This window comes from Rhinatrema bivittatum, chromosome 8 (assembly GCF_901001135.1).
Source record: "Rhinatrema bivittatum chromosome 8, aRhiBiv1.1, whole genome shotgun sequence".
NCBI classification, from domain to species: Eukaryota; Metazoa; Chordata; class Amphibia; order Gymnophiona; family Rhinatrematidae; genus Rhinatrema; species Rhinatrema bivittatum.
The window spans coordinates 228,336,882-228,355,685 of record NC_042622.1 but is presented as its reverse complement, the minus strand read 5'-3'; the positions used below and the strand labels follow the sequence as shown (position 1 = coordinate 228,355,685).

The window sequence follows — 18,804 nt, the reverse complement described above, 5'->3', positions numbered from 1 at the left end:
GCAGACAGTGGATGGATGGAGGGTTTGTCTGTATGTGCAGCACTTCCTCTCGCTGACACCCCACATTGCATGTTTGCTGCCTCTCTCTGTCTTTCTCATCCCTTTCTCCAACCTCTTCTTCCTTTTCCCTTCCTCTCAGTATCCTCTCTTGAAACAGGGCAGATTTTGTTTTGTGAGCAGAAAAGCTCCTTCTGGAAACCCTCATCCAGGGAGAGACACTCGGTCTTGGTATGTGGGTTATAATAATGAAGATTTCTGCACTTTGAGCCTCCAAACGTAAGGGATGATGCCCAGGCCCCCAACCCTACAGCTCCAAAGAGATGGTGGGGACTCCAGAAAACACCAGCCTTACCTGGCAGTCCTGCAGAGCCCATGGCTCCTTATTGCCAGCGCCTTCCTCCCGCTGACCAGGCCTGGTTTTAGGCACAGGCAACCGCATAGGGCGCCAAATATCCAGGCCAAAGGGGAACCTGCCTCTGCTTGCTTTAGGACCATGTACTGGCACAGCTTGAAAGGGACGCCGCCATGGCGCTCTGCCAGTGGGCACCAAGATCTGAAATCTGGCCTTGCCCAATGGCCTGCACTACTCCCCGCTGTGCCCATAAACACCTTATGGCTAATGCTGCAGCCTCTCCTCCCTGTTTTCAGCCCGAGTGACTCCATCTGCACAAGCAGCACTGAATAATGCAATCAGTAATGGTCTTACACTGGCCTGCTCCACCTGCTCTGCTCCGACATGCTGCCACTTGCATTGCCAGCTTCAAGTAGCTGAGCTGGCAGTAGCAGCGGAATGCACTGCTGGCGAGGCAGGCCAGATCAAGCTCCTTCGGTGGTTGCGGCTGAGGGCCAGATCAAGCTCCTTCTGCCACTGCCGCCGAGGGCTGGATGATTTTCAGCCAAGGGCTGCATCTGGCCTTTGGACCACAGTTTGGGGACCCCCTGGGTCTATTAGTTTAAAATATGAGTCTTTTTGATCCCTCATTGTTTGGATGGCAGGAGCCTGGGTCCCAGTCCCTATTTGGGCACATACTCACGCTGCAGACTTAACACCCTCCAGGGGAAAGAGTGGGGCATACATTCCTATTGTTAAGTTTAGCTCTTATGGTGACCTCTAGTGGTGAAAAACTAGTATTGTGAGAAGCTCCTGAAAGAGCAAGCAGTTTGCAGTCTATGGGTGAGTCTGGTACTGCAGCACTTGCATCTGTATGTGGGGGGGGGGAGAAGGTGCAGGAGAAAACAGGCAGGAGGGGGAGAAAGCTGGAGGCCTGTTGTCTCTGATAGGTCTCTGATGAGATCTAGATTAAAAGGAGTAAGCAGAAAAGTCTTGTAGAGGAGGTAACGTCACTTGTCACTCTTAATCTCCATGCACTCACCCTGGCGCACACTGGTCACAGAATAAGAAGGTACGGAATTTTCATCTAAGCTAGTCATGTGATAGGCTAAATCCCCTTGCTTGGGACCTTTTATTTTGTGCTGCAAAAATCACAGTGAAACTTCCCCAAAAAAACCGTGAATTCCACAGCATAATCCAGTCTGTGAGAAGGCCTTATGCAGGGACATGATAGCAAAACAATCAGAGAGGATCTGGGAGTAGTTCACGATCCTTTCTCTCTGCCACAACACATTCCGTCTGCTTAGATTATTTTTGACCTTGTGCAAATTTTTCCAAGAATTTATCATCAAACATTGTAGCAAGCTGAGGTAGAGGGACCCGTGAATCCTACAGTAAAAGCTGACAAAACCCAAATGAGAATATCTGAAGATAGAGCATGGAGGACACCATTGTGCCTAGGGATCTGTCCTACATGAGGCAGGCTGTGTTATGCACATATAAATCCCTGTCTCTTAAGCTTTGCCTTGCATAATAATATTTATCATTTTGATAGCACTGCTGGGTGTAATCAGGTGATATGTCCCTGCCTTAAACAGCTTACAATCTAAGTGGGCAACTGAGGCAATAGGAAGGTGATTTGTCCAAGGTCAAGGAGTATCAGTAGGAGAGCAGGATTTGAAGCTGGGTTTTGTTCACTATGAGCCCATTGCTCTAACCCATAGGCCACCATTCCTCATCTTTCATGGGTGTCCCTGATTGCAATGTCATTGAACAAAACCAGGCTCACCAGCTCTCCCATTCAGTGGGATCAGGGGTAAATAGAGACCACTATCCAGTTTCACTCGGGTCTGACGCTCAGAGGGTAGACAAGGGATGTCAGCTCTCCAGGAGAGAACAGGTAGTGCAAGAGCAGAGCCACACATATTGGTCATCGACCTCATTTCCCTGATGTGTCATGTAGCACTGGAGAGGCACTTGAAGGCGGCCTGATGATCTTATAGAAAACAAAACTGAGCACTCACAAATTATCTCCTTACCAGTCTTTTTTCAAGCAGGTGCCAGTCGCACTCAGGTTAGACTGTAGACTCTTTGTGATGGAGAATCCTTCAATTAGTGTACTAGTTTGACTTGTGTTACTTGTTCCTTGTGTGTCTGTACTTTTGCTGTACAGCACTGCGTATCAACACTATATAAAAGGGCACTGAGCCCAGTCAGCCTCCTAAATTCATCTTGCTAGAGGCTCCAGCACAAGCCACAGGAGACTCAGCACTGCTGTAGGCAGCCGCAGAGCAGAGACACTCGTGGTGGTCACTTTTGTTTGGATATTTTGCACTTTGGCAGGCTTAGATATTCACTGCAGCAATTCAGCCCCGTCAAGAAAACCCAATGTGCTGAAATGGGAAGTAGCACTACATAGCCTAGTACTATAAACCCTTGAGAGGCGTAAAATAACTGAACCATGAAGTCACTCCTTAGGTGTCTTTCTGAGTTCTGCAAACCAGTCTCCATTTTCCCAAGGGTATAACTCCTTAATGAACCTTCCTAAGGACACCTTGCATTGTAAGTGTCTCTCGGATAAGAAGATGTCAGACTCAAGACATCAATTAAAAGTAAAAATAAAATGACTTTAAAAAAAAAGTTACTTATGTTTCAAAGCATAGCACTATATGAGAGCACTATACCCCTACAGCTGTGTATTTCAACAGACTCTTCCCACTGGCTTGGGTGAAATGCTGTTTCCACTTGTGCTTTCTGGATTGTCTTTAACTCCCTATGTGTGTCAGAAATGTCCTAGGGACAGGATCTCAGGGCACCAAGGGATCCTCTGCATTATCAGAAATGTAAAATCAAAATTACTTCTCCCTATCACCTGCCCCCCCCCACCCCCCAAGCAAATCCATCCTGCAAACGAACCGTGTACTAAAGTATAAAAAGTAGAATGGTTTATCACTAGGTTTTCTAAAAATTAGCCTCATCAATGCAAGCAAAGATCATCTAATCTAGGATCTCCTAAATATTGTGTTCTACTGTTACCCACAAATCCTTTCCACATATCCCATTATGCAACAGAGCCTGATGCAGATGTCTGCAGCTAGTGCCGACAAGCTCCTTCTCTAGACCTGAACATCAGTGAGTCTCAAAGTGAGCAGAGTGCTCCTGCCTTCTTCGGGCCAAGCAGAGGCTCCAGCACCCTGCGCACCCCTTTGCAGCCGGAGAGCAATGACCGCTCCACAGTCTGGCGCTCAGTTGTTTTCCACCAGGCTAGCCAGGCCCTGCCGCAGCTCGCTCAGCTCAAAGATCTTGGTGTCCAGCAACTGTGAGAACTTGCTGACCTCACTCTGTGCACGGTCTCGCTCGGAGAGGGACTGGGAGAGTGCCTGTTCCGCACGCAGCAGCCTCCTCTCCAGTTCCGCATTCTGGCCTTCAGTCTCCTGTGAGGGAAAAATGCACAAAGTTCTCAGGAAATGAACAAAAAAAAAAACCCCTCCATAAGCAACACCCAAAAAGTATTAGTAAACTCTCTCAGCTGGGGTGCAATAATAGTGGCAGTGAGGGAAGAACAAGACCTAGATTCTAATCCCACTCCTGCCACCAATTACCATGCCTTTCAGCAAAACCCTTAACTTCCAAGGACTCAAACATTGTTGTTGGCAAGGAGCTCATTATCAGATCATTTATCTTCTCCTGCATTGCAGTATGTGTACTCACAACACCTAATAAACAGTAATTACAAAGTAAAGGCAGAATGTTGGCATGGAGGAGCCTAGTGGTTAGGGCAATGGGCCCTGAACCAGGGAAGCCAGGGTTACGTTTCCACTCAGTACCTTGGGCAAATTACATCTCTCGCTAGAATAAGGAAAAAAAAAGAGAAATATAATGGTGGACTTCCTCTGTGAAATGGGAACTCTCGGTTCCTGTTCTCTGGGCAAGGCTAGACAAGTGCCTATGCAGTCTCGTTGAGAAATTTGGTTACTTAAAGGAGGGAATTAGTGAATTCTAAAAGGTGGCCAATTGCATCCATAATACCGAAAAGGGATCAGTTTACCAAAGGGATGCACGCTGCACTCATAACCATGAAAAGGCAAGCACCCTTCAGTGATAACACTGTCAGGGTGCGGATTTACCAAAAGAAACGCAGATTGAGAAAAAAAAAAGGGGGCCAGTTTACCAGAGAAGCAAACCCTGCCCCAATAACACAAACAAGGCACCGATTTACTAAGAGTAGCAGCCAGATGCCGCAGCATCACTGCCTTTTGACCAGGGCTTTTGGGAGGGGGCTAAGCAGTGCCTGGAAAGCGAGCTTCCTGTTGGTACAGCAGCTCTCGAATCCTCCCTCCTCTCTCTCTCTGCCTTTCAAGCCAGGGCACTCATTACGGCCAGCGCCTCCTGCACTACGCTGAAGCACATTCCAAACCATTACTTATTAATTTACCCATAAATTTCTCGTTTCCTTAGAGGCTTTCCAAGCTGGCTTGGCAGAAGTGCCCTCTGGAGGGGGGGGGGAGGGGAGAGTCAGCATGAAATTTACTATCAGATGCCTTCCAAGGAAGAAAAGTACTTGAAATTAGGATTGGGGCTTGCTGTTGATAACCCTATAAAATTCTTGCTGGGTCAGGCTTAGGCAAACTACATCATGAGGGAGGACACAGGAGCCTCTGCCATGCTTCATGCCCTGCTGCTGCTGCTGTTGTTGTTGTTGAACTTGTATTTGTCTCTGCTGTTATTCCAGAGAGGATCAGCACCGCAGGCTGGCCCAGGGGATCCCATAACACTGTCTGTTGTTTGGGCCTCTCTCCTCTCTGGGAAGGTTGCTATCCCAGCCCAAGCAACATCAGCAAGTCAAGAGGCCAGCTGCATGCACACACACCCACACACACACAGTTACATTTCATGAAACAAAAAAAATGAAAAACCCAGAGAGATGCACAACTGAGGGGATAGGATTGAACATGGGCAGCGTTATTATACTGGACTTGATGAAGCTTTTGACAACTGAGATCTGACTCTTTCCCAAGTGCACCCTAACACTCTTAAACAATCAGCCCCATGCAAACCACCGCTGCATGCCATGCATGGACACGGCCACCCAGTGCCAAGGAACCAAACGTAAGGCAGCGATCCCCTCAAGATGTGTGGAGTTAAAAAAAGTGTATCTGAAGGTGTAGCAGCAGGAATGTAGCATGCAAGAAACCATCCCAAGCTGGAAAAAAACTATAAAAGAAAAAAAAAAAAAAGATCTGATTACTTCTTGTGTCTGAAAGCCTGACGTTAAGATGTGTTCAGATTCTATAATTCATGAGATAAACACATTTTGGTTTCTACAAAGAACAGAGGAAAGAAAGGGATGAAAAGAGAGAGACAGAGAGAAGGATGAAGGGGGAGAGAGGGGCAAAGAAAGAGAGAAGGATGGAGAGGAGAGAGGAAGTGAATGCGTGTCTTTAGTGAGGATGTGGCAGTAACATGAGTGGGAGAGAGAGAGTGAGAGTGTGTGTAAATGAGAAAGAGATTATGAGTGTGTCCATAGTGTGTGTGTGTGTGTCTGGAAAGAGTGGGAGAGAGAGAATGAGTGTGTGTAAATGAGAAAGAGATTATGAGTGTGTCCATAGTATGTGTGTGTGTGTGTCTGGAAAATGAGTGGGAGAGAGAAAGTGAGAGTGTGTGTATGAGAGAGAGAGATTATGAATGTGAATGTGTGTATGTGCGTCTTTAAAATGACTGGGAGAGCATGTGTGTGCGTGTGTGAGAGGTTGTGAATGTGTGTCTAGAGTAAGTGTATCTCTGTAATAGAGGGAATGTGTATGTCTGAGCATGTGTCTGAAGTGAAAGGGTTTGTAACAAGTGTGTGTGTGAGAGAGAGAGGAAATTATTGTATTTGAAATGTTAGAGCATGCTTGTCTGTGTATGTACTGTACATAAGAGAAGTATATATGTGTATGTGTGTGACAGAGAGAGGACATGAGTGTGTGTGAGAGAGTGAGAGTACCTCTAGTGACAGTGTGTCTGTAACGTGAGTATGTGCCTGGAATGTATGTGTGTCTATGTGCCTGTGTGAATGCATGAGAGAAAGCACAAACGAGTAAGTGCATGCAAGGCAGTTGCTGACTCTCTTTGCCTTTGGAGAAAGTGTGAAAGAGTCCCTCTCATTTTGCCACAGAGAGGGATGCTTTTTGGCTCAGTGGCACAAATTTCAGTGCAAGGCTGGTGCATGTGACTCACTTCTTCCAAACAATCCAAAAATGTCCCTACCATGACACTTACAAGTTACAAGGCTTGGGCAAGGCGGAGGTCGAGCAGCTTGCAGAAGACCAAACTGCTGCCAGTTGTGGGATTGGAACCTGGAGCTTCAGGTGCATCTCACCTCTCTGCTTTATCCCCCTAGGCTACAAACGCAGATTGAGAAAAGACATGATGGAGAGGCATAAAATACCTGCAGCTTCTGAAGCATAGCCTCCTTCTCGCTTTCCAGGTCCTGGGCATCCGGCTTCTGGTTCTTCAGCACACAAATTTCCTAAATTCAAGGACACAAAATACAAAAGGGTTTTATTCTAGGAGGCTGGAGGTGATAAATGACATCTTAAGGGCGGGGGCTGCTTCGCCGGGGTCAACTGCTGTTGGCTCAGTAATGCCTGCCTTGGAAGCTCAAGGACTGACAAGTGCTGCGTCTGCCCAGTGCTTAAATAATGCCTGGCAGTGCAGCCTTGTTCACAACTCTACCTGGGATAAAATAACCCAGAGCTATGATCAAAATATCTTCCTGCCTCCTTCTGCACTCTCTTGCTTCCTTTTCTGGCCGTCGTTCTTTCCCATCCTAACATTGTTTGGAATTTTACATTTACATGGGGTTTTTTTGGGGAAGGAATACTAGGCCTGTGGATCTGTGGGGAGGGGCCTGTATAGAACAGCGCCTCGGCTGAAGTGCAGGAGGTGAGAGTCCGGCTGAAATCAGGAGGATTCATCCTGCTCCATTTCCATGCCCTACCTCCTCTTTGGCCCTGAGTAGGCTCTCCATGTCCTCCAGGGTGCGGCCGAGCTGCTCCTTCCGGCCCTCTGCGGCAGGGGCTGGGCCCCCCTGAGATTCCAGGTCTGACACCTGCAACAGAGCCACAGATCATCAGACAAAGACAGGGACCGCCCGCTGGTGCTGGGGGAGGGGAGAACTGCTGTGTCTTCAGTATGAATCCCAGCTCTGCCACCAACTGTATAGGTGACTCCCTGTGCTGCTGTCACAGAGTCCAATCTCTGAGCTTTAGTTAGTCAGTGCTCCATCTAATATTAGATGTGTGAGAGGGGACTGGAGGGTGGTGGAGGGCAGGGGGTCTCCTCTAGTGTTACAGTACCAGGGTGGGGGGGGGGGGTTATAGGAACATTGGGCAATTCCTCTAGTGTTACAGTACAGGAATGTACTGTAATCAGATTCGCTGTTACAACAACCCTTTAAGTTACATTTGATTTACAAGTTATGATGAACAGTTTCCCTTCCTCTCTAAACAAAAGACGTGGTCTGGTCTCGCCTCTGTGGGACTTTACATTTCTGCTGCATTATCTCGTTTCTCTAATGACATCAAGGCAACCTTGGTGAAATGAGAGAAGAGCTGAGCCGAGCTGCGTCACAAGCCTGGGAACCCTCCTCAGTGCCTCAAGGTCAGTCCTCCCGACCACTGGGACTGGGGAGAAGGGGAGCATGGGTGTGCAAGACAGGGAGGGCATGGGTGTGCAAGACAGGGAGGGCATGTGTGTGCAAGACAGGGAGGGCATGTGTGTGCAAGACAGGGAGGGCATGGGTGTGCAAGACAGGGAGGGCATGGGTGTGCAAGACAGGGAGGGCATGGGTGTGCAAGACAGGGAGGGCATGGGTGTGGGGAACATAGTAAACAATGGCCGGGGACCTTCATTTTCAGCTTTTATTTTACTTTTCCTGAGAATATAATCAGAGTATATTACAATAAGAACAAACATTATGTCTACCTGGAAAAATGACAAGTCATTTTTCCCCCACTGATTTCTCCCATTTTTGTTCTTGTTTTAATAAAACAACAATAAATTCCCAGGTAAAATAAAATTAAAACTGGAAATGAAGGTCCCTAATGATGGCAGATGAAGATCAAAATGGCCCACCCAGTCTGCTCAGTGCAGTATGGGATTGGTACTGCGGCTCCATGCAGGTTCCCCCAGTGCATTCCTGGAAACACAAAGCAGCCATCGTATCACTGCTACTCCGTGCAGGCTACCTAGTGCTTTGTTCCCATCCTCTGTCTCCTCTGCAGTTATCCCACTGCTCTTTGAAATCTCTTACTGGTTTTGTCTCCACCACCCAGGCCCGGTGCGACCGCATGTGCAATACCGTGCATTTGCATGGGGCGGCACACCCAGGGAGGCAGCGGGCTGGCGGCAGCAGGAGAGGCTGTGGGCCGCTGGTGGAGCCTAAGCAGCCGGCGGCTGAAGAAGGAAAGAGCGCCGGCGACCAAAAGAGAGGTCCATCTTCCATGTATGGGTATGGGTGTGCTCACGCCCACGCACAGCTTCCGCTCCCTCCACCTCCCCCAAGCAGGAAGATTGGTGGGCCGAACGGCTCGAAGATAGCAGGAGGCCTGCAGGGCTGTGGTGGAGCTCATCCCGCCATGGCCCGATGATAACAGGAGACCATGTGTGTGAGCTATTATGTATGTATGAATGAGTGAGAGCCTGTGTGTTTCTGAGAGCCTGTTTCTATGTGCGTGTGTGTGTGTCTGTGTGAGAACCTGTGTCTGTGTGAGAGCTTGTGTGTTTGTGTATGTTTTGTGCCTGTGAGAGCCAATGTGTCCTATATAGACTCTCACAAGCACGCACACAATGTATCTGTGAGGGAGAGGGAGCCTGTGTATGTTACAGAGAGGGAGTGTGTGAGAGAATGAATGTGTTATTGTGCACGTGTGTGAGAGAGAAGATAAAATTTGTGCGGCCCTACCTCTCCCAATCCATGGCAAACTCAGGCAGACTGAAAATCTGATCCCAGGTATGGAGAGCAGATTTTAAAATCCTTATTAGTTTTAATTATTGTTTGTAATTTTATGATTCTGCTCTTTTGAAAATTTTTTTTTGGGGGGGGAGGGGGGAGAATAGAATATTTTTAATTGGATTTTTTATTCATCAGATTTTGAAATATTTTATTGGTGTTTGGGACATTTTTTATATTCTATTCATTAACTGGTTTTAAATATTCTTTTTATGAATATTCTTTTATTATTATGATTATTTTATTGTTTCTTGATTTTATTATTTAATGTTTTTATGAAAAATGGTAATGTTTGTTTTTCCATTATTGCTCTGCATATAGAGGCTGGCTTGTTGTGGGTTCCAGTTCAGTTCTTCTCAGCACATTTTTGTTTATACTTTCTGATCTCTTTTTTCTTTATTTGGTGAGGGTCTCTCTGTGTTCGGCATATGTGACCGAGGTGAGGTATTTTGCTGGCATTTAATTTCTGTGAAGGGATCTAAGGCAGCCTGGTTTCCTAATAAGAGTTTTATTGGTGTTCTAGGGCCTGGTGTAATATGTGCAGTGTGGCCTTTTCATAGATAAGGTTGTTAGGGTTGTTTTGGTATGGGAGGTTTAGTATATTGTAATGGTAATTCCATTTATTCAAGGCTTTCTGAGGGCCAAGCCCACACCTAGCATGCATTACAATAAATCTAATTCCATAGGAACTCCACGTGTCTTTTTTGCAGAGTTTTCTGGTTGGTACCACAGCAGTGCATGTAAATATAATATGAATGTTGCAAGTAATATTTTTGCCTCAGCAGACTGTACTTTTGAAAGTTCTTTTTCATGTAAAATTTGTTATAAATGCATAATTTAATTGTGTGTGTGTGTATGCGGGGCTGGCAAGTGTGCAAGGCTGTAAGTCTGCCTAGGGTACCTAATACACTTCCTTATCCATGGGTTCTGTGGCGGGGGTGGGGGATGTGTCAGTTTTAAAATATATAGGGACCGTAGCTGGATGTGCGTTTTGGACGTATCCACCACCGCTTACGCTAGAAGGGGATTAGCGCGTCCAAAACGTGCGTCCAGCCCCACCCCTCCGCCCCGCAAAACTAATAGCACTCATCACATGCAAATGATTGTTCACGCGGCTATTAGCTATCCTCTCCAGATCCCAAAAAAATGTGCACCTGACCCGCACATTTTTACGCTCAGAAATTAATGCCTCCCCAGAGCAGGTGTTAATTTCTGAGCAACCCAAAAAAAGTGTACAGAAAAGCAGAAAATACTGCTTTTCGGTACATCCTCTGACTTAATATTGTGGTGATATTAAGTCCGAGGAACCAAAACATTTAAAAAAAAACAAAACAAAACTGTGCCGGTGGTCAGGTTAGGAAAAGGGACGCTCGATTATCGAGCGTCCCTTTTCCTAACCCGTGGCTGTGCACAGGTTAGAGAAACGGACGCTCGTAACCCGCTGACAGCCGACTTCTCCTGGGCGCCCACTGCCAAGGCGGTGCTAGGGGGCACACATTTGTCCCTAGCGACCCCTCATTTAAATATTCAATCTCGGGCCCAGGGGAAGTGCTGGGCATGCTTTAGGAAAGCAGGCATGCAGCACTGAACGCCTGTTTTCCACGCTGATTTTTTTGCGTCGACTCTATAGATTGCAGGACGGAGCTGGGCTTTATTTGATAGGCCCGGGACAGGCACTGAATGAATCGGGGTGGGGGGGGGGGGGGGGGGGCAGCACAGTAATTTTTCACACAGAGCAGCAAAACAACTGGCACCAGCCCTGCCACCACTTCCTCCTGAAAGGCAATTCATCAACCTCTCTGTGAAAAACCCCCCCAACTTTATGACATTATTCCTGAATCAAGCCCTAGTGCTACAGCTACCTTTCCATTGGAAACGATTTGTTGCTTATGTATTTTTTAAACATCTTTCAGGTATTTAAATGTCTCTGTCTTATTCCCCACAACTCCCCTCTCTTCTAAGGTATACACATTGAAGTCCTTCAGTCTCGTCTCACAGGGCTTCTGATACAAACCGTGCCTCATCTTGGTTGCCTCTCTCTGGACCGTCTCTGGCCTTTCCATGTCCTTTCTGAGATATCGGCGGTAGTCCAGGGGAGGCCTTTTTCTCTATGCAGTCCCGCACTCATCTGGCCCTAGTCACCTCCTTGTCACCTTGCTTCTCTGCCTTCAGATCGTCAGACAATATCACTGCCAATCTGTGCACATCAGTCTCTTTCCCCCCCATCATCAACATACAATTCTTTTGGATTCCTAAACCCAAAATGCATAACTGCATTTTTTTTTTTTGCACTGAATCTTACTGCAAGATTTAGAACCTCCTCAAGCCTTCTTAGATCACGTCCCATTTTGTCTACTCCCTCAAGGGCATCTACTCTGCTGGAGATCTTTGTGTTACCTGCAAAAAAAAACAAAACAAAGACAAACTTCCCCCCACTAAACCCTCCACAATATCACTCTAAAGATGTTGAACAGAGCTGGCCCCAGAACTGACCCCCAAGGTCCATTAATTATCTTTCTCTCCTCTGATTGATTTTCATTTACCACCAGCTTCTGCTGTCTATCACTCAACCAGTCTGACTCCCAAGGATTCCTATAGCTCTTCTGCCTCCTGCTGTGTGCCCCCCTGAGGCCCTCTCTGGCTTATCACAATATATAGGTTATTCTGTTGCTCTGTGATTCATCCACTGCTGGAGACTGTATTTGTCTCCACTGCTGACCTACTTTGAGAAGAGTTGGGCTAGAACTTTCTAGCACTTTGTTACAGAGGTGCTGGTAATGGCACTATTTTCATAATCCCATCTAGCTCCTGTGTATTAGGGACAACATCTTTCTCTTCTGGGCAGGGGACCTTGCCATGTGCCACTACTGTGTTTTGGGTGCTGTGTTGCTTGTGTATTCCAGAAACCTGCAGGACATAGGACCAGAAAATTCCTGGGAATAAAATGTCAATATCCCTGCTGTTCGGTGACCTGTGCATTGAGGATATTAGGACAGATCTGCAGAGGGAATGGTAAACGTCGGCAAATGAGAGTTCAGGACAGACATATGTGCGGTGAAACAGCCGACATGAATGTCTAAAAGAGAGTGCAGAAAGGGACAAGTAACCCACCTTCCAGCCTGATATTATTCCGGGCCCTATCACATGCCACACTGAGGGACCACGCAAAGGGAAGGAGAGACATAAAGCTCCTAGTGAAGAGCTCTTTTGTTTTTTGATCAAGACAGAATGGAATAAAGACCAGTCTTTAGGACCACAATGAGGGAGTACGGGGCAAGAGGGATCCTGTAACCTGCTGTTCTGTGCCTACCCGCTGACGCAGTCTCTCTGTCTCATCTTGGTAAGCTGCCAGCCGTCTCTTCCACTGCTCCACGTTGGCGCTGGCCTCTTGCAGAGCTGCCAGCAGCTTGTTGTTGTTGTCTTGGAGGCTAAAGTATTCAGCTTCCCACTGTACCTCACACACCGAGCTGTGGAGAGCCCAGAACCAAAGGTCAGGTCAGGCCAGGCACTTATATCCCTTGCTTCATACAGTCCCATCCATGCATCAGAGCCTCCCTTTCAAAGCCTCCAATCCCCACCTCTCTTTCATGTACGTCTGGGGTGGCTAACAAGCTCCATGGCATATATGACTAAGTCAGTCCTGGTTTTGTGCCCATTGTTTCTAAGAACTTGTAGTTCCAGATTCATTAGAAGAACAGCAAGAACTACACGTCCATAGATGCACTGGGGTGAAACCAGTGACCTATGCAAGAATGGTGAGCTGACACACCTGACCTCGGAGATTAAACACACTCCCTTGCCTCTCGACATGAAAATCTGACAGAATCTGGTGCATGCAGGAATCTGCCTGGCCAGGAAAGTCCTGGCGAGAGAGGCCTTGGGGAGTTTGAGATCCTGGTGTCCACCTCAGGCCTTCACTGACCCTTCGGTCCCCTCAGATGGGATGACAGCTTGCTACTTAACAGAAATGTAGTAAGGACATCCAAAAGTTGCTTTAAAGTGGAAGGTTTGGGGGTTATTTAGGTTCTCTTCTCCGGTATAGTAAAGTACATCACCTGAGGAAGGGAACAACCTAGTCTGAAAAAAATGTCCAAACCCTTGTTAGCTTAATGAACTAATTTTACTACCTGGACTGAGTGCCTTTTGTAGTGGCTTAATTCACACTTACTGATTATCCCCAAATTATGGACACGTGTGTATGTGTCTGTATAGACACTCGATCACTCATGGCGTGTTTGCGTATTCTTTAGCTACACAGGTCGCTTTCTGTCTCCTTAACTTTGGCACACAGCTGTTAGAGGACAGCCTCTGACAGGGAAGGTGATTCCACTTTTCCCCAGTGTTAATCATAAAAAGCCCAGGGGAGACTGTGCCGGCAGATTTCACTGCTGCCTGCTTCTCCCCGACTCGTGCAGATTTCATTCACCAGCCCCCTGTCCAGCAGATCTCATGCCATCTCCCTCCCCTCTCCAGTCCAGCAGATGTCAACACACCATCCTCACCTCCACCCTGTTTAGCCCTCAGCTATGCCTTTTGTGCTTCTCTCCATTTCCTTTGGAAACTCCCTAGGACTTTCACCTCTTCCTTTACTCCCCAAAAGTGAAAGTAAACCACATTACAACAAGCAAAGAGAAGGGAGAGGGTTGTGGACAGATAGGGAGAGCGAGAGAGAGAGAGATGCACAGAGGGTGGGGGAGTGTCGAGTAAGAGAGAGTCCCAGGGGAATGACTACCTGAGCAGTTGGAAATTGGTCTCTGAAAGGGCTGAGCGGAGCCCAGGATTCATCGCCGTCTGTTCACTATTAGCACTGACATGACCTAGAGTCTCTCTAGAGGTCACAGCACCTGAGATGCAGTACCGACAATCTGTTCGCTTTTGGCACCATCACATATGTACACATTAATTCTCACGCATAGACACGTATACACAGCCAAACACACACGAACCCTCAGAGACACAAGTGTGCAGTCATGCGTGCATGTGCACACGTGTGCACAGCCATGCACATATGTATACTCTTGCCTACACAACCAAGTGTGTGTTAATTCTGTTCAAGTACCCACACACAAATGGAGCCTAAGAACATTCACATGGAAACACACACACGTACCAATGGAAATGCTAATATGTTGTATCCATATGTTTTATATCTGCAACATCCAAGACTGCATACTAATTTAAATAATTATATATAAATTATTTAGATCTATCCAGGTGCTTCACAGAGCAGCAGTTACTACCCTTAACAGAATACATCGGGGTAACCTACATGGAGTGGCAGTTATTACCCTTAACAGAATGCATCGGGGTAACCTACATGGAGTGGCAGTTACTACCCTTAACAGAATGCATCGGGGTAACCTACATGGAGTGGCAGTTATTACCCTTAACAGAATGCATCGGGGTAACCTACATGGAGTGGCAGTTACTACTCTTAACAGAAGGCATGGGGGTAACCTGTATGGCGTGGCAGTTATTACCCTTAAGAGAATGCATCGGGGTAACCTACATGGAGTGGCAGTTACTACCCTTAACAGAATGCATCGGGGTAACCTACATGGAGTGGCAGTTATTACCCTTAACAGAATGCATCGGGGTAACCTACATGGAGTGGCAGTTACTACTCTTAACAGAAGGCATGGGGGTAACCTGTATGGCGTGGCAGTTACTGCCCTTAACAGAATGTATGGGGGTAACCTGCACGGAGCGGCAGTTACTATCCTTAACAAAAGGCATGGGAGTAACCTGCAAGGAGCGGCAGTTATTACCATGAGCAACTTGTTGAGCAGACTGAATGGACCATTTGGTCTTTTATCTGCTGTCGTTACTACAATACTATGGTATACCTGGAAATGGACTTTTTTTTTTTTTTTTAATATATCCATATGTTGACCACAGTAAATCTATGCATGTCAAATTTTTCCCCAAGAGATTACAAAATAGGATCACCCTTCTGAACGCATTTTCTTCAGGCGTTCCTTCTCTGTCGTCAGCTCCACATCAGCGCTCTGACTCCTGAAGAACTTCTCATCCCCCGGGCCATTGGAACTAATGACTGGGGACGGCAGCACCTGGGGGGAGGAGCAAAGCAGAGACATAACACACCCCTCGATATGTTACACTCCTGTACGGATGGGCAAAGCAGAGACATAACACACCCCTCGATATGTTACACTCCTGTACGGATGGGCAAAGCAGAGACATAACACACCCCTCGATATGTTACACTCCTGTACGGATGGGCAAAGCAGAGACATAACACACCCCTCGATATGTTACACTCCTGTACGGATGGGCAAAGCAGAGACATAACACACCCCTCGATATGTTACACTCCTGTACGGATGGGCAAAGCAAAGACAGGGGACAAACAACAGCGCCCTTCCCCCCTCCCAATATATGTCACCTCTAGGCAAAGACATAAAGGGGCCGGAGCAGATCAGGGCTGCTCAGCCGAGCGCACCCTTTAACCCCTGGTTGGACGCGCGTCCACAGCCCCTTACGCTGTAAGGGGATTAGCGCGTCCAAAACCCATGCCCAACCCCCAACGAAACTAATAGCACTCGTCGCATGCAAATGCATGATGATGAGGTTATTAGTTATTCACCCCAGATCTTAAAAAAAAAAAAAAAGTGCGCCCGACCCACACATTTTTACGCTCACAAAGTTGTACAGAAAAGCAGATAATACTGCTTTTCTGTACATCCTCCGACTTAATATCGTGGCGATATTAAGTCAGAGGAACCAAAAGGTTTAAAAAAAAATGTAAAAAAAAAAAGTGCCGGAGATCAGGTTAGGGAAACAGACGCTTAAGTTAACGAGCGTCCGTTTTCCTAACCCTTGGCTGTGCACGGGTTAAGAAAATGGACGCTCGTAAAATTGAGCGTTCGCTTTCCTAACCCCCGGGCAGCCCACCTTTCCTGGGCATTCAGGAGAGGTGCCTGGGTGCGCATTAGGAAAGCGGACGCTCAAACACTGAGCACCCGTTTTCTGCGCTCGTTTATTGCATCGGCCCCCATCGTGCACATCTCAGGGCAAGCTCGTACCATCTGCCCTTTGTTTGACAGCTGTAGCCATGACTACAGGGGCCATGACTACAGGGGCCGATGCAATACAGTCGGACGCGGGATAAATGGGCGCTAATCCACCCCCTAATGCAATAGTGGGATTAGCGCCTACTTAACGCACGTCCCATGCGGAGTGAATGAGATAGCGCTCATCACATGCACATGCACGTGATTGAGCCTATTACTCATTCACTCCGCATGCAAAAAGATAAATGTGCGTTTCAGATGCACATTTATCGCTCAGCTATTAACGCCTGCCTGGAGCAGGCGTTAATAGCTGAGCGCAGGTAAAAGAAGTACAGAAAAGCAGAAAAAAAAAACCTGCTTTTCTTTACTTCTTTTTTAAAGTAAAAAAAATAAAATAACTTGGCAGACCGCCAAGTTATGAAGATAGACGCCGGTAAAGCTCGGCCTCGGTTTTCATAACCGGCCCGTCTGTTCGGCGGCCGTTTTCATTACTGGCAGACGGGCCGGTTATGAAAACCGAGGCTGAGCTTACCGGCGTCGGTCTTCATAACCGGCAGCCGCGGCGGGGTCACATAAGCAAGGAGGCGCTAAGGTCGCGCAAGCGACCCTAGCACCGTCTTCCTAGCGTGACTCCCTAATTTACATATCGCATGGTGCCCTTGCGGGAACCTGCTTGCGTTAAGAAAGTGGGTGCTGAAAAGTCAGCGCCGGCTTTCCGCAAACATTATTGCAACGGCCCCAAAGGGTCATAGCATCCCTTTCAGCCAGAGTGATGTCATTGCCACTCTCCTGCATCCTAATCCTAACTCTCTTCTGCCGTTTTCAAAAAGCAACTACAGCCTGAGGCTCTTGGATTCTTTGGGGTAGGGATGGTGGGGGGGAATGCAGAACAGACTGACACTACTATAGCCAAGAGGCTGTCGAGGTTATGCAACCCTCAAGGTAATACCAGGAGACAGATCCCTCTCCTGACTCGAGCTTTTGAAAGGAGAGGAGAATCAGTTCTGGAGAGACTGTCAAGGAAGCAGCGGTGTGTGTGTGCAGGGGGCCAGTGCTGTCTGATGTGGGAGAGCATGGGATGAAATGAAGATCCCCGTTCTTTAAACGTTCCAAAACACAGAGACGGTGCTATCCAGAGACAGGCGCCCAGCTGCTATCTGTGCAAACGGAATGCACATCTCTGGGGCAAGAAAGGTGCACTTCTGCAGACTCCAGGTTTACAGAGGCAGTTTCTGCATCCCGGCATGGCTAGCCAGACAGGAACGAAGAGAGGTAGAGAATTGTGCAGGCAGCTGTACAATTAATCCATCATGTGCAGACTGGAGTGCTACATAATTAGTGCTCCATTATGGAAACACAGAAATCGCTTCCAGTAAACTCCTCCTGGAATATTCAACAGAGCTCCATCTTGCCTTGCCTAAACAGACCATGTACCTTACCTGAAATTCTACTGTCTGGGTGCTAAGTTACAGGCAAAGGAATGAGATCTCATCCCCGTGAGCTCCTGTGCACTTTCAGTTAGGACAAGACTATGGTGCACTGGCAGGTGTGTGTGTGTATGTGTGTTCAGGATGAGGGTGTATCTCAGTAGTGGCCTAAAAGGGGACACTGTAGGGCAGGATTGAGATTTATGTACTTGGTTGGGGTTCAGACTCTCTCACATACTAATCTGATTTGGCATGCCAATACAAGGTTTTGGCCTTCACAGTCACTGGTGTGAATGTCAGAGTCAGCATGCGTGGAAAGACATTTAATAGCAGTGTTCTGCATGGTGAGAGAATACCAGGAGGCTGCGAACATTTCACCTTGACCAGTTAAGCTGGACTGACAGCTTTCACCTTTCAGCAATGTTAATTCCTGCAGGGGGAAACCCCCCCCCCCCCCCAATCCTTCCTTGTAATAGGAAAATCCTGTCTGGTTAAACAAGTGTAGCTGTGGAACATTTGACCTGTTCAGCTCTCCCACACCATAACAAAATCAGTAATGAGGCCTGCGGCTGACAAGACACAGCTCATCTGCAGAACAGCCCACTCAGACGACCTTGACACAAGGACACCGTGCTCTATGCAGATGGAGGGGGTAACTCAGCACAGCCTGTGCTCCAGTGCCATCTCTCATGAAGTCTGCAGGCATTCCACAAGTATACGAGCACATTCTGAGTGCCAAATCCTTGCACCTCTGGTTTCTTGTCTGCTCTGGGAGGCAAATATTTGCCAAGACTGGAGGAAGAGGAAGGGGAGGGGGGAAGAGACAGAATCATCAAGCAAAAATAATTAGCATAAGGTCTCCCATGTTCATTTTTTTTTTTCCTGCAGACCAACAGAAACAAGAGCCTGGTGTACCGAGTGACCAGCAATGAAACGTGAAAAGAGAAAGTGAGAGAGGCTGGATTTATGGGCAGGTGGTAGGACTTCTCTCTCTCTGGTTAGCTTGTCAGAGCTTGC

General features: G+C 47.4%; 1 protein-coding gene across 2 annotated transcripts in view; it reads right to left on the bottom strand.

Moving 5' to 3' along the window:
- Positions 1–1,435: 1,435 nt before the first annotated feature.
- Positions 1,436–18,804, bottom strand: part of LOC115097810 (homer protein homolog 3-like) — a 39,427-nt gene continuing 22,058 nt past the window's right edge. The window contains exons 5-9 of one of the 2 annotated variants that reach the window (XM_029613891.1): positions 15,276–15,397; positions 12,637–12,793; positions 7,314–7,424; positions 6,762–6,842; positions 1,436–3,765 (exon numbers count right to left, since the gene is read on the bottom strand). In XM_029613891.1, coding sequence (XP_029469751.1) covers positions 3,577–3,765; positions 6,762–6,842; positions 7,314–7,424; positions 12,637–12,793; positions 15,276–15,397 — 660 coding nt within the window. In that variant the 3' untranslated portion in view covers positions 1,436–3,576. The remainder of the gene's footprint in view (positions 3,766–6,761; positions 6,843–7,313; positions 7,425–12,636; positions 12,794–15,275; positions 15,398–18,804) is intronic. The other variant, XM_029613892.1, reaches the window with a different exon arrangement.